Source organism: Erpetoichthys calabaricus, chromosome 9, assembly GCF_900747795.2.
Source record: "Erpetoichthys calabaricus chromosome 9, fErpCal1.3, whole genome shotgun sequence".
Lineage (NCBI taxonomy): Eukaryota > Metazoa > Chordata > Cladistia > Polypteriformes > Polypteridae > Erpetoichthys > Erpetoichthys calabaricus.
This window is the reverse complement of record NC_041402.2, coordinates 50039658-50055897: the sequence shown is the minus strand read 5'-3', so window position 1 is coordinate 50055897 and position 16240 is coordinate 50039658. Positions and strand designations below refer to the sequence as shown.

The window sequence follows — 16240 nt, the reverse complement described above, 5'->3', positions numbered from 1 at the left end:
TTATTTGGCTGAGTGGCCTGTTCTTGTCAAATATTTCTAATGTTAAAACTGTGTTTTTGGAGCCCCATAGTTGCCTAAAAGTTGGTAAACCTACAAGCCTCTTATATAATTACACACATTGCTGAAATATTATTAACCTGTTTGCAGTCTTTTTAAAGTACAGCATACAAGCTGTCATTTAAGATTAAGCAGATTCAGAAAATGATTTGTGGAGAAAGGATGTCACTTTTTAATTTTCTTTGTCATAATTTGATATACTGTAAGAATACAAAGTGTAACAAAGCACTACAGGCTATCCCTGCATTTTATAGAGGAGTTAATGACTTTAATATGCTTTTGTTGGTCTGGGAATGACATTTCTACTTTCCTAATGTGAAACAAATAAAGCATAATTGTTAATTTACAGGGAGCTATCAGCAATGCCATGGAATATTTAACATACGGATATCCTATTTCTAATAATGAATTGCCTTGTTTATGTTTCCTCTTATATTTACTGTACGGCACATGCAGGGATTCCCAAAGCATTTGTCAGATGGCACAATGATTTGCCATGACAAAAAAAAGAAATGTTACAAAACACTAAGAGTAGGTCCTCATCTTTTTAGATCACATTCATGTCTTATAATAAAAGTTCAATTATTGAAATTTAGCTGCACGTATTGAGAAGGTTTATTTCAGAACCAGTTACTAAAAGTGAGGCTGTGTCAAGCATATGTGGCTGGAAGCATTTCAGGCTGTAGCTTACGAGATGCACAGCTTGATTAAATGAGGGATTTGAGAAAGCAACCCTGTACAGCTATATTACTACACAGCATACAATCTGCCAGATTTCCCAGCTCTTCTCTAGGGATGATCTGTCATATATAGTAGATTACAAAGATTAAAAGACAATAACAGAGAATAAGCAATAATGAATGGTTGTAGCATGGTCACCTGACAGCTAAAAGGTCTCTTAGGGAAAGAGCAAGATAATGTTAACTTACATACATTTCATAATGCAAAGGGGCAAGAGAAATCTAGATACATTGGAGGAGTTGTTGGATTATATGAACGTGATACTCAATTTTTATCATATTTGTTAGGTTACAGTATATGGCATTGATATCATAAAGTATTAATGGAAAGCGGGATCGCAAATACTACAGTACTTTGCTCTTGTGGCTTCTGCTTTTTCTATTAGACTTTCCAGTGGAGTCTTTCCTTTATAAGATGATTTCAACACATTTTGAAGTGTGGCATTCAATCTTAAGGCAGCACAGTGGCACAGAGGTTAGATCTTTTGTGTCATACAGTACCTCCTGGGCTCAAATCATAGTTCAGTCACTGTCTGTGTGGAGTTTCCACATGCACCCTGTATCTACAGTGGGTTTTTCTTCCACTATTCTGTTATCTTCCTAAATCTCAAAGATATGGCTGTTTGGTTAACTGGTAACTGTACTGGCTCAGTGTGAGGGAAAGTGGTTGTTTGTGAATGTGCCTTGTGATGAACTGCCACCTTGTCCAAGACTGGAAACTGCCTTGCTCTTAAAGCTGCCTTGATAAGTACTGGACCCACACAACCAGAAACATGGTTATTAGTTGTTTTCAAAAATAAATTTAAGTCAAAAGAGTGTGTTGCATTAATAGCAATAATTTGCTTCTAATTAAAAAAATGTCTGTTTGCAACTACTACAGTCCTCTAAAGGGTAGCCTCTGCACTTTAACTCTTTCAGGGCTGATGTTGACTTTTGTCAAAAGGAGGAGTTGACGATGGTAATCGACTGTAAACTGTGACAAAACCACCCATTATCTTTTAGTTGGACTCTAGTTGCTAGAAGGAAAGTTGGGCTTCATTGGTTTGACCGAGATTTCCTGCACTCGTGTGAGTAGTAAGGCGCAAACAAGAGCAAAAATGGCACTGACATAATGGCGAGAGATCAAAGCGAATGCGTAAAGCAAAATACTCCGTGGACAAAGCTTTGCCTGTTATCTCTGAACTGGACTATGACTTGCCGGACTCCGATTTTGATACAAGTGATCAAAAACGAATGTGAGGTTCCAGCTTCAGCTGACTGGTCCCCAGCTAATCGTGGTGGTGCTGAACAGGTTCATGTAGCTGAGATGCCTACGGCAATGTTCGCCAGGAGGACTGCCACTTAACAATGGGAAGAGGTAGAAACCGGATTGCAATGCACTGCGACCATGACCCCTGCTGCTGCCGCCCCAGCCACGCGAAGACAGCCTGGCAGCAAGCCTGCCGCACATTCTTGGCAAACTGGCAGCCGCAGCATGCAGCAACAGATGTTTAATGGTGATTTCTGTGTGAAACCATTGCTTTTCAGAAGCTACGTTTTTTTGTAAAAAATATTCAGCCCTCAAAGAGTTAAAATCTGTTGTAAAAGGACACGCATAGTAAGTAAGAGTCTCATTTTACTATGTACACATGTCATTAAACTCAACTTGCCTTGGAATCAGAAGTTTCCTCTAAAACTGCAGGACATTCAGTCCATATCAGTCAAGGAAGAACTATAATTCTACGCTTTCCTATGCTTAAAGGACTAGATAGCCAAACTGGTTTCTGCACTGTCTGCCCTTTGATGTCAACAGGAAATGAATGGATCTTAGCTGGACTTCCTTTGACCTTACAGTGGGGATTGTTTTAGTGACTTTCTATTTGATTGTCAGTTGCTTCGGGAGTCTGTCTGTGGTGTACCCCCTTTATGTAGAGAGCACACTGATCCTGGGCACACATGGGCATTTGCAGTGGGTATCTGATTGCTACTGAAGGTTCTCTCTCTGTATTCCCTCTTTCTCTGTACAGCAAACCATCTTTTTCTCCCATAGCCAACCCTTAACCAGCCAGAAAACTTATCAATGTTGTTAGAAATCAACATTTGTATTTGATTTGAAAATAAGCCACATTTTGTTTAACTGAATATTAACTTTTCTCTTGACCCATTTGGACAGTTCCGCTCTTCCCACCCAAATAAAAGTTCAGCGTGAACAACAGGAAAATTGGATTTGCTAGCCTGAAAACAATTTAAACTTAGTACTTTAATTGCCAAAGGGTATAATGTGCCCATTAATCCAACCAAATTGCTAGCAAAAAAAAACCATGGGAGTGAATTAAGAGCTGGCGCCAGACCACAGAGGTGCCATTGTCTAATTGCAGAGACTCTTCATTACTCTGTGACATTTGCAGTTATTGAAAATGCAGTGAAGGAGAGAAAGATGTTCTTTGTCAGCCTCTTTAAGGTCCTACTTGCGCTCTGTAGTGCTTGTACCACAGAAGATTAAAAAATAAATTAGAGTTTTCATACAGTATAAAATGCTAGAGAATAATAAAACTCTAAGATAAAAATGTCAGACAATGCAAAAACAGCATCCATCATTACCTGTGATAACTTAGTTTGTCTAATTATGGGTCTGTGAAACAAATGAGCCTAGTCGCTGGGAAACACAAAAGCAAACCACAAACCAAAGGCAAATCTGTCATCAAGAGAGTTTTGTATATTTTATGCCCCTGGATAATGTGAGCAATGTGCAATTATGCTAAATTGGTGTTCAGATTATAACAAAGAGATCTCCATTTGTTTAACAGTAAAACATGGGAAATATTAAATTATACACTTCACTACTGAGACTAATAACTATAAATGTTTACTGTATGTTCAGCAATCATACTTTTTTCTAACCATAGGAACACAAGGGAAGGAATCATTTGCTTCTGTGCACTTGAAGATTCTTGACGAAAATGATAATCCACCTGAGTTGAATGGTACCACACATCTGGTGGTCTGTGAAGACTCCCAACCTGAAACGGTATTTAATATTAAATATTATACAATTTATCAACATGCTTTTCCATTTCCCAAGTTTTTTTCATTTAAATCTATATTGGTCTTTGTAGCATATTCATAATTGCATAGTGGAAAATTCTACACTTCATCCTTAGAAATTTATTTTAAGTATCAATAAGTCAAATTTTATATTGTGTCTTTCATCCTGAACTGCAGCTGAAATCACTTTGATTGAAGAGAACGACAGAAATGGGATATCCCTACAGTATGAATACAAGCCATTTGGCACAGAGAGACAGATTTGGCATATGAGCCAGCAACTTTATGAATTTAATGGCAACTCATTAATCAATAGGCCACACTGGTAGTTGCACTTCTTCCATACAACATTGCCTCCAGAAAGCTGAACCAATGAATAACTTTATATAATAGAACAAACATATGCTAAAGCTAACTCTACACTTAAATGCAAAATTAATCAAAATAAAAAAGAGAAAGGTAGGCAGAACTGATATAAAGGTTGCACTTACAGGAAACAAAAGATGCAAAGAGGAAGAGGTCAGAGAAGGTGTAAAAGGTAGCTGTTTGATAGGATAGAGCTAAAAGACTAGTTACTTATTTTTCACACATAGAACCTAGAAAAATACAAAACCTATTTATTTAAATCATTTCCCGATAGAAGTCTTAGATTATGACAGGTTGGGGGGGTTTTAGGTTTCAGGAAAATTATGTAAAAAGATTAGAATGAGTTAATCAATTTTGGATATGCCCTTTTATTCAAAAAATTATTATCCTGGGCTTTTGTAGATCAAGTTAATGTACACAGTGAAGTGGCTAGGGAGCTGGATATTAAATCACAAGGTTACATGATCAGTCCTACCTCCAATGTACAAAAGTGGGCGACTCTGAGTTACTTAATGACTATATGCTCAAATTGAAAATATGTATTTACAAGATATAGCCATTCAAACACTGGTTAACAATTGCCACTGGTGTGGTTAAATTTAAACTTATAACAAGAAGATCTATGGTCCCAAGCATCTGGGTGCTCACATGTGGTCGGAAGTTGATTGGTGACATTGAAAGAAAGGTTTCCATAGCAACAAGCAAAAATCTAATTTTACCAACTTCTTGGTAATCGGCACCTGAAAGACTTAAGGCCTCATATATGAATGGTACATACGCACAAAAGTGTTGCATATGCCAGTGTTCACACTCACTTCGAAATGTGTAAAAACTAAAGTTAGCATAAAGCCAAGCACATTTTCATGGAAACCTCACACTGCACATACGCAGGTTTCTGCTTGGTTTTGCAAACCGGTGGTCAGAGCAATGCTACTGTTTCTGTGTGGTGTCTCTTTCTCTTTTAGATTCATATCCATGGCGCCAGATCTATCAAATACACCAAAATTAATTGCATAGCGTTTTTAACAAGTTTTTAGCCACAGGAGCTTTTCAACGTAAACTTGCTGACTGATCGGGTATCTTACCATCATTACTGAGTCGCGCCATGAAAAGCTATAAAGAATAGAAAGGTAGGCAGAACCAATATAAAAGTTGCACTAACAGGAAACAAAAGATGCAAAGAGGAAAAGACCAGAGAAGGTGTAAAAGGTAGCTGTTTGAGAGGATGGAGCTAAAAGATTAGTCAATTACTTATTTTTCACACATAGAACCTAGGAAAATACAATACCTGTTTATTTAAATCATTTCCCAATAGAAGTCCTAGATTATGACAAGTTGGTGGGGGGGTTGTTTAAGGTTTCAGGAAAATTATGTATAAAGATTAGAATGAGTTAATCACTTTTGGATATGCCCTTTTACCCAAAAAAATATTATCCTGGGCATTTGTAGATCAAGTTAATGTACACAGTGAAGTGGCTAGGGAGCTTTATATTAAACCACAAGGTTACAAGATCAATCCTACCTCCAATGTACAAAAGTGTGTGACTCGGAGTTACTTAGTGACTATATGCTCAAATTGAAAATATGTATTTGCAAGATACAGTATAGCAATTCAAACACTGGTTAACAATTGCCACTGGTGTGGTTAAATTTAAACTTATAACAAGTAGATCTATGGTCGCAAGCATCTGGGTGCTCAACCTAAGTTGATTAGTGACATTGAAAGAAAGGTGTCCATAGCAACAAGCAAATATCAAATTTTACCAACTTCTTGGATATTGACACCTGAAAGACTTGAGACCTCATGTACGAACAGTGCATATGCACGTTTTTCACACTCACTTCGAAATGTATAAAAACTAAATTTGGCGTAAAGTTAAGCATATTTTCATGGCAGCCTCACACAGCACATACGCAAGTTTCTAATCAGTTTTGCAAACCGGTGGTCAAAGCAATGCTACTGTTTCTGTGTGGTGTCCCTTTCTCTTTTAGATTCACATCCATGGCACCGGATCTATCAAATACACCAAAATTAATTGCATATCATTTACAAATTTAATTCATTTGATTGTAATCATTTTCTAACAATATAATGATGCACAGAATGGCCAAACTATTCCATCTACCATAGCATTGTTAGAAGACATCACACATTTGAAGAATCAGAAGAGAGCGAGTATTTATAGATGATGATGACTGACTTCTAAGTCAAGTTTGATTTCCAAGAACAATCCTCTGGAGTTGTGTGCTGAACTGGCATTGATTTTACAAAGGCAGATTTTCAGGAATTGTGCATTACTTGCTCCTTTGCAAGTCCTGTCCACACTCGGGTTTTTAGCCACAGGAGCTTTTCAACATGAACTTTCTGACTGATTGGGTATTTCACCATCATTGCGCCATTCCAGCTATAAGGGATGGTATAATCCACTTGTCATCCAGATATATAAGATTTCCTTACACTGTGGTTGAACTGGCAAACGTCAAAGCACAACTCACGGCAACGTCTGGTTTTCCAAATGTATTTGAAGCAGTCAACTACACACACATTGCTATTGCAATGGCGCTGGACAAGTTACATCAGCCAGGGATGAATCACCAAAAGAATGAGTTGGCATTACATCATCTATAGCAGGAAAGCCTATAAAAACAGCAACTCTGCACAGTCACAGGTGTTTTTCCCAACTAGTGTGGCAAAAGGCAAGAAGTCCTTTTAAAGATAGTGAGTCACCTCAACCTCAAGTCATGTAAAGAGCAGAAAACCAATCCATTGTGGTGCTCAGCACTGATGCTACACTATAAAGGCACCTTCAGAGAATGAAAATATTAATGTGCTGCTCTGTAGTCCACAGAAGGTGTGTAGCATTGTGCAAGCATGTAGCTTGCTGCATGATGTGGCACACAATCGTAGCTTGCCCGTACCTGAAGTGATGCAGTATGATGGATCTGACCCTGACCCACCAAATGATCGGCCAAATTGGACAGCGTTACAACTTCATTTGAATGTAATTAGCTGAATGTAAAAACAGGTAATCAGATGCAGCATTTATTTTTTATCTAATTCATTTAATTTGAGGTCAATATCACATAGTACAGTCCTTAAATTCCTTAGTTCATTGGCCACATCTCTTACTGCATCCACTATTGCATTTTGTAACTACAGAACAGCATCTGTCAGTGCACAACCAGATGGTCGCTCAGTGGATTCCGAGGCAGAGGTGTGTGCACAGATAGCACCCAAAGATGTGCTGGACACAGCAGCACCATCACCACCTGCAGTCATGTACTTGGCACGGGGGTCAGTTTTTGTAATATTGTCTGAAACAGAATAAACAGACAATGGGCTGTGACTCACCTTTTCACGTCGACTTTGATATCTGACCAATTATTTCTTATTTTGGGCATTGTGAGAGTTTCTGAACTGGAACTTTTGAGTGTCTCTGCCACACTGTAACACTTCATCAGTTTCCTTTTGTTGCTTATACCACTGCTTAAGCCAACAAATAGTATGTTTTTCCTTGACTCCACTTCACATTCACTGAAATTCTTCTCTTTTCCATATGCTTTTGTCATTGTCTTTTAACAAAACACTGAAATGAGGGGCTATTTCTATTGATTTGCGTATTCAAACATGCAGATTTCAGGAAGGAGTCAGGGTGGGGCTGCAGGCATGTCCATGTGCATTCAAATTCACATTGATTAAGATTTATAAAGGGAAAGTACATAAAACTTAACTTATGCACAGTTTTATGCTCCTGGATTTTGTGCATACGCACATTTCCAGTTTTGTTCGTATGCAATATTTTAGTGTGAATTCTATGCACAGCGTTATATATGAGGCCCTTGGTGATTTAACACAACAGCATTGTTTTGTTCACTGCCTAAAGTCAATTCAGAGAACGAAGGGAGTCTCTTGAAGGTGATGAGTGAAATGATTGTCTCTGAAGGTGTGGGTCCGGCTCCAAGCTCCCTCTTACATATCTGGGAGCCTCTTGACCCTGACACTGTCGAAAACGTAAGCAGATGAACATGGCAGATGGGGACAAAACACTCCAAGTGCTCAAGTACTTTCATTAAACAATAAAAACATCAAAGCAGTACATGTTCAAAAGTGCAGTGCTTCCAATACATAAATAATCCTTAAAACAAGGCTAAAAACAAGAATAAAAACCAACAGTCACTCGGCCAAATGAGCCGAGCACAACTCCTTCCTAGTCTCCCCAGCTCACCTACTGCTCACTCAGCTGGTGGAGACTTCAGTAGTCACGGCCCTCTCCATCCTGTACCCCCGTCTTGGCTGCCTTCATCTGCGTCTACCAGACAACTCAAAATTGTCCTCTCGTCCTCCTTCACACTCACGTAGTCATCCCTTGGATCCCTCAAGAAGACATCACCTTGATTGCTCCCAAACTGCAGCACAATCAGTGGGGACGATCTGTCCCTAGAGCACTGATCCTTCGCTCCATTGCTAGACCACTGACCACACTGTCTTTCCCCTTTCTCTTGCCACCTGGCTCATTCTTTCTCTCCGCCCCAATGCACTCATCACACTTAGGTGTGTCTCACCCAAATTACTTCACCAACTCCCTGCAGTTGCTTGAGTGTGCCCAAGGAGACTGACATGGCCAATGGACTATTTAATGATACAGCCATTCTTTCAGAGCCGTGGACCTGCTATACCACATTGTCCTCTTACAATGGAGACTTTATAAAAATAAAGGTGCAACAAATTCTGTCTGAAAACAAACACTGTTGATATTACTGCTGCAAAACTGGGAATTTCTTATGCAAGTTGCCATGGCATGCTGTTTTCACACAAGATTTCAACAAGTCAAATGCCAGGTAAACACAAAACTGCACCTAAGTGTTTGTCACCAATATTCTGTTGTAACAACTGTGTCATTTCAGTGGTAAATACCGTAGATATGTGTGTGTTTAAATATATGTAAGGCACCCAGAGCATTGATAATTGTCATGTTTTTTCAATGTAGGTTGTAGCAACACTGTCTGTGACTGACAAGGATGAAATGACTTTGGATACGAGGTTCACTTTCCACTTAAAAGAAGAAAATAGCAACTTTACTTTAGTCTCAAATTTAGGTATGACTTTTTCTTTTAAAGAAATTATTAAAAATATATTCCTAAGAGAGAAAACGGATAGAAGAAGAGTTTCAAAAGCATTTTGGTAGCTTTAAGTTACCCTGATGAATTATATGGAAGAAAACAGACTATTACTATATCATATCCATTTTAGAAAATAACAGATTTGATTTATATTTGAAGCATTTATGTTATAAAAAAGGAGAAAGTGATGGATAAAGAAATGACATTCAAAATTAACATATATTCCATGGAAAAAAATATTTTTGACCCAAGATTTTAAAAAATAGTGTTGCACTATAGCAATTCCCAATCACTTTCTAAGGGACTGCATTATTAGAGCAGTCAAGATAACCTGTGCAAAATGATTTAATGGTTTTGGAAGCCAGGGAAAAATATGGAAATTTTATAAGTAGATATAGTTTTACAGCTTACCACACAGTGAAAATTCAGGACTTTTCAGTAATATTCCTTTAAATAGACTGCAGAATTGTTTCTATAAGTAATCTAAATGACACATTGTCATGTTTTATATAAAGTGTATCTGTGTATTCTCTTCCAGACAACACGGCTAACATTATAGCAAAATATGGTGGCTTCAGAGTAAATGAAGACGACATCCTGACTCTCATTATTTCAGACAATGGCAATCCTCCAAAGAGCAGTACTACAACTTTGACCATTCATGTCTGCCCTTGTATTGATGGGGATCGGATGTGTGAAGTAGCCTCTGCACAAATGGGAGTCAGTGTTCAAGCTCTTTTGGCAATACTATTTTGCCTTCTTACGATTTTAAGTGAGTCATATACTGCTTCTCCTCATTGCTTGCAACTGAAAAATGCTCTGTGTATATACAGTAAAGGCAGCTCTAAAAGTAAGATGTAGGCAGTGTAGGAAGATAAAATATGCCCCATCACCCAAAGTTTGCTTTCCAATTCACTTCATTGTGGAGTATGCACATTCTTTCATTATTTATGTATATTTTGTCAAGGAATGTGTCTCATGTCCATGGGCCCCTTAGTTGCCCAAGGGTGGCTGTCTGGTGTATGTAGTACTTGCAGAATTGTTGCTGCCTAAAGAGGCTCTATCCCAAACCACCACTCCCCCCCCATACCTTTAAGCAAAATACGCTGGTTATAAAAATTGGTGGATAGCTACATATTTTAACAAAATTATGGCAAGGAGATAAACTTTGGAAATCTCAAAGCGATTAAACCTCCAGATTGACCATATATCAAAGGCAGTGTTAACAGTAAAATCCTCTTAGAATACATTGATTTAATTCTTGACCTTTAGAATGACTTTACAATCTTAACATTTAAGAACTACAGTCAGATTCTACTTGTTGAAATGACTTGCCAAAAAAAAAATAGGAAAATCAAGGGAAATTTAAATAAACAAGTAAAAATCCATGCATAGTAAGTGAAAGAGATCATTGATTGAAAAAAGTCACATGAGACTGAATTTAAAAATGAACTACTAAAGTCCCACTATTGTTCTTTGGCTGTTTTTTATGTAGGATGCACTCATAATTAATTGAACGTGTTTAAACTGTATTTTTCAGCCACTCATAGCTAACTCCTAGTTTTAATAGTACATTTAATTGACAAACATCATGACATAAATTCATCAACCTAGAAGGTGGCTTTACTGCCTTCTGATTTCATACTCTGTGTTTGCTGTTTCAGTTTCTTAAACGTTTTATATATAGAGAGCACCTGAGTGTCCATCACTCAACAACTTAAATTCCAGTTTATTTTTTACTTGCAAAAAATAAGGCTAAGTTAGCAACATACTGTTGTGAAAATTAGGCCAGTTTTTGGCAGCCTATATGACACATTCATGAAGCAATAGTTCCTTATTCTGTTCTGCATATCAGTTACACAAAATGTGAACATTAGAGGGCATTCAGGTCATCAACCTTCAGTCATTTGGGTAAAATCTACTTTAGGTTATCCTGATATGTCACCAGGGTATGTTTCACAAGTTTTAAATTTGTCAGCTACATAGTCCTATCATTTCTTTCAGATTAACAATAACCCCCTTAACCATTAGTGTTCTCAAGTGGGATCCCCGTGGGTCAGGTTTATGAATGCCTTTGATCTTTGTCAAAAACCATCTCCTGTCAACGTAAACCCTTAAATCCTTCTTAGAAGTTAATTTCTATAGGTAGGACATCGTCTGCCATCTTATATTTATAATTAATATTATTTTGGCCTGCAAGTCGCACTTTGCATTTCTCCAGAATTTAACTGTATTTTCCAATTGCTGGCCCAGCTCGTTGGATTGTCACTCTCGTTTTTAATTGTTTTTTTGTACATTAACAGTATTTTCTATCCCTCCAATTTTTGTGCCATCGGCAAGTCAGACAAGATTCCTATATACAAAAGAATAACCTAAAATACAGACTGCAGCTGTTGAGTCAATTTGTCCCGTAGTGGTAAGATTTGTATTAGTAGATTAGGCCAGATGATCAATTTTTCTCACAGACAGAACCATGCCATCTTCACATTATTATCAATAACAGAGTTTTGATCTGGATTGATTTAATCTGACCCAGTGCATATAAACTGCACCTGGCTTTATAGAAGCAGAATGTGCTGAGAAATGCTACATAATAGGAGAAGAGCTCAGCTGGGTCCATAGACTAAACGAAATGCCCCCACTGGTAAGCGGAGAGCTCCTCCAAATGTGTAGGTAAGCAATAACAGCCAGGAGCTGGTAAGCCCCTATTTGATTACCTGTCATTCTGATTATAACTACTTGGTGGGCCCCAAAGTTAAAGAAAGCTCATGAGGAATGACAGGAGACACAGAGCCCCAAAAACTCAAAGGAGCCATCAATGTGTTCTTTGTTGCATATTACAGAGGGCAGTCAGCCTGGAAACACTAAGTGTGTGTGACCTACTAATTAGAAATAGAAGTATAAGGAATGCAAGAATACCCATGACCACCAGAGTGAATACTGCTGGGATAGGCTTAGAATAGCTGTTACCCAAAATGTAAATGAAAAAGATTCTATAAATGGATTGGGTGAAATTATACAAGCATGTTTTTTATCAGCATTTTAATCTTTTCCTTAAACTCCTTTGGTCTGCTTGCAAACCTTTCTTATTTTGTGTTTTATTTCTATGTACTGCTTCACTGACAAAAATTCTATTATTTTCATTGATTTCAGTTATCACTCTGTTGTTTCTCCTGAGAAGAAAGTTAAAAAAAGAACCACTGGGATCTTTGGGAAAAGGCGTAGGAGAAATTCATGAGCAGCTTGTGTCCTATGATGAAGAAGGTGGAGGTGAGATGGATACCAACGGCTATGATGTCTCCGTGCTCAGTTCCGCTTGGCAAACTGGAATAAGGCCTAGACCAGAGTCCCAAACTGGACCATGTTTGTATGCCACAGTTCAAAAACCTGCAATAAAGCAGAACATGGCGATTATGATTGAGGTGAAGAAGGACGAAGCCGATCATGATAAGGATGGAATACCTTATGACACTCTTCACATTTACGGCTATGAGGGACAAGATTCCCTGGCAGGGAGTCTCAGTTCTATAAATTCATCTTCATGTGACTCCGACCTTGATTATGATTTTATAAATGAATGGGGACCACGCTTTAAAACTTTAGCTGAACTGTATGGAGTTGATGAACATGATGACGCCTCCATGTACTAAACCTCCAGTACACTGACAATCAACTGTATTATGTATTGCTTTTTACTTTATAGTAGACGGTGCTAATGTCAGGGTTTTTATCATGATAACATGTTTTGCATGTAATCATGGCCAAATCAAAAGATTTTTTTTACTTTTATAAGTAAACTGATTTTATTTTTCAGTATTTTGTTGCAGATAGTACAAGTGCTGGGCACCATTTAGTTACTAACTTTAATAAGTAATGATTGGGTTTTCTGTGCAGAAATATTTTCAGAATGAACAAAGATGCATTTTAGATGAAATACTGTATATATTTTCCAACACTTTTGTAAAATTTAGACCACCCAAGAATGCTATTCATTAAAAAAGTATTTATTCCTACGAAAAATCAAAACATGATACATATGATTTCACATTTAAACTGTCAGTGTCTGAGTTTGATTTTGCTGATAAGCACAGAAAAGATCTTTCACTTGGTGTAGTCAAGTGGTCCGTTGTCAGAGTATAAACAGGATGTGCATGCTCTTTAGCTTGTTTTCACAGTTCTTTACTTATGTTTTAAAATATGACATGCTGGGATATACAAATAAATCAGCATTACTCCCCGCGCCCCCCCAAAAAAAACTATACAATGAATCACATTATATGGCAGGAAATATGTCAGCAGCTTCTGCAGGTCTTTAACAATAATTCTGGTTGGCTTGGCAGCTTAACAGTGCCAAATCCATTGAGGGGTAGTTGTAGTGAAAAAAAGTCCTGCACTCCCATAGCTTCAACATCCAGTCATAACAAAATGATTTTCAAAGAATTCCGGAAGCATTTAACAGATTTACAGAGGAAATCGTGCTGTACAAGTTTAACCTTTAGACCAGTTTGTCAGCATTCAAGTTATGCTCTCCTGACAGACGTTCTTTTGTTTTAAAGATTTTTTAAGCTTTTCAGGTTTAAGCACAGATCCTGTCTTTAAATGGCCATGATACCTGGGATTTTGCAGTCTAAAATACATTAGAAACACACTGCCCTTCATCTTCTTAGAGCAGAGGTATCTGGAAAAGTACTTAGCAGTTTCTGATTGCTGACTGGGGAGACCTATTGTTTAACTTTTCCCCCCTTGTCTCTTTAGAACTCCAGGACTCAGTACTTAATCTATGCAAGGATCCTTAGTATTCATATCCTGCATTCCTTTGTTTTTGAGGAAGTAATTCCTGTACTGCCCCTGCAAATATGTTCATTTTTCTATAGTACATTGTTAAGTATGCCTGTCAGCTGAATAACTCGTTTTAAAAGAAACTAAAACAAAGATTAATTCCAACAGTAGCCTTTGAATCAGTGCCTAACAAAATAATGCAATGAACAAATTACACAGATCCATTCATAAATGAAGCCAATCCTGAAACAACTTAAGTGTTGTTTAATTTTATTTTAATGGCAGCCTACTCAATGTTTGTGTGCATGTGTGTGTATGTGAGACTTTTTTACAGCTCAGGAAGCATGAAGTTTTTATTTTATTAGCCTCTCTAGTGGTCTTACACAAAAATTGATCAATTACTTGAGCAATATGATCAATGTATCATAATAAAAATAGACTGATATTAAATCTGGGAGGTTTTTCTTTTTTATTTTGTATTTTGGTGAAGACATGAACTGTATGTTCAATGAGGATTTTTAAAATGTAGAGTGAGTGAAGTTAAATTGGAATGGAATTTTAGTGTCTTATGTGTTTGATGAAATTTCATATAAAATAACTGTACTATTTTTCTACTAACAATAAGATTGTAAGAACTGATTAATTTAATTTTTTTTCTTTTCATGTCAATTTAATGCATATGATGTTTTTTCTTTTTTTAATAAAATTAGATATATAATTAAAGCAAAGGTCAATTTATTCTTTCTGAAGTAAGTTGGTTAAAAAGTGGATGGAGTGATGTGTTTAGATACATTTCCATAATTATTAGCTAGATAACCATAATAGCTTCAGCAGATGTCACTATTGAGCTGCCATTTGGGCAGTACAGTGTGCTGTACAGTATACCTGCACTCAACTGTTTGAAATGTAGGTATACAACATGTATTTAAAGTCCCTGTACATTGATATTGGTAAGCCTTTTTATATTCAATATTATTAACAATTAAAAGATTTTAGCTTTCATTATGTTTTATACCATACTTAAAAAGAGTTTAACCAATGTTAACATTTTTCTTTGTCACAGAATGTGGTTTGCCTTATAACATAAGTTTGCAGATCCATGATTATCTTAGAATTATTTAACTCTAAGAGCATATCATCATCTAAATATTACTAATAAGGTACCAGTTCATGCCATGCACTTAGTCATATTTGGCAAACACTGGCCATATCTTATGAGTATTCGTCCATCTGGCTTGAAACAAAAATTGCACTCTGGCTTTTATAATATCAACCTTTTTACATTTTTGTGAAAAACCTACTAATATGTCTAAAATATGGCACACAGTTAAAGGCTAAATTGTCCTAATACTTACTTGAAAATACATTTCCTGTACATTTTGATTCAGTTGAGAGGAGTGATTATAACCTTTGTCTATAAAAAGTGAAGGTCTGTTAAATGTAATATGGACTACATCTTAAGATCTGCTCTTAGAAGATTGTGGAAAATCTTTGAAAGATGTACCACTCTCTTGTGTTCATCCTATTTGCCTATCCCTATTTTACATTGGCATTGGCCTCCAGATATCCTTATGTCATGTAACATGAGATTCAACAAAAGATTAATTCCTTGCAGTACTATATTCTGTGGTTACACAGAAAGGGATGATTTCAAAATCCTATCTAAACTTATCATGACTTACAAACCAGAGTGCACTTTAAAATCTCAAGATGACGGCCTGCTTATGATTCCAAGGATTAACAAAATAACAGTGGGATGTCAAACTTTTAGTTACACAGCCCCAAAGCCATGGAATCATCTGCCTGCTGATATAAGAGATGCCCATTCAGTCTCAGCTTTTAAATCCAGTCTGAAAACTCACTCTTGTAGTCTGGCATACACTGACTAGAGCTGCTGCTTAGCTGTGCAGACTACATCTCTGTTTGTTAGTTTGTTGTCTAAAAATATAAGTAATACAATAATTATGATCTGTTACTAACCATCCCCTTTTTCTTTTTATTTTCTATCTTCTTACCGCTGCTACTCTATTTCCAAGCTCTTGTCCCATCAGTTTTCCACTCATGGAAAGACATCTGAGATACTTGGGTGCCCTGGAATAAACAGATGGAAAAGATTCTACTCTCATATTAGATAACCCAGCACAGACATATAA

The 16240-nt window shown here is 37.0% G+C and overlaps 1 protein-coding gene across 1 annotated transcript in view; it reads left to right on the top strand.

Annotated features, from left to right (window-relative positions):
• Nucleotides 1–15087, top strand: part of cdh5 (cadherin 5) — a 33112-nt gene extending 18025 nt beyond the window's left edge. The window contains exons 7-10 of the mRNA XM_028809636.2: nucleotides 3683–3804; nucleotides 9176–9284; nucleotides 9847–10080; nucleotides 12462–15087. Coding sequence (XP_028665469.2) covers nucleotides 3683–3804; nucleotides 9176–9284; nucleotides 9847–10080; nucleotides 12462–12958 — 962 coding nt within the window. The 3' untranslated portion in view covers nucleotides 12959–15087. The remainder of the gene's footprint in view (nucleotides 1–3682; nucleotides 3805–9175; nucleotides 9285–9846; nucleotides 10081–12461) is intronic.
• Nucleotides 15088–16240: the final 1153 nt, after the last annotated feature.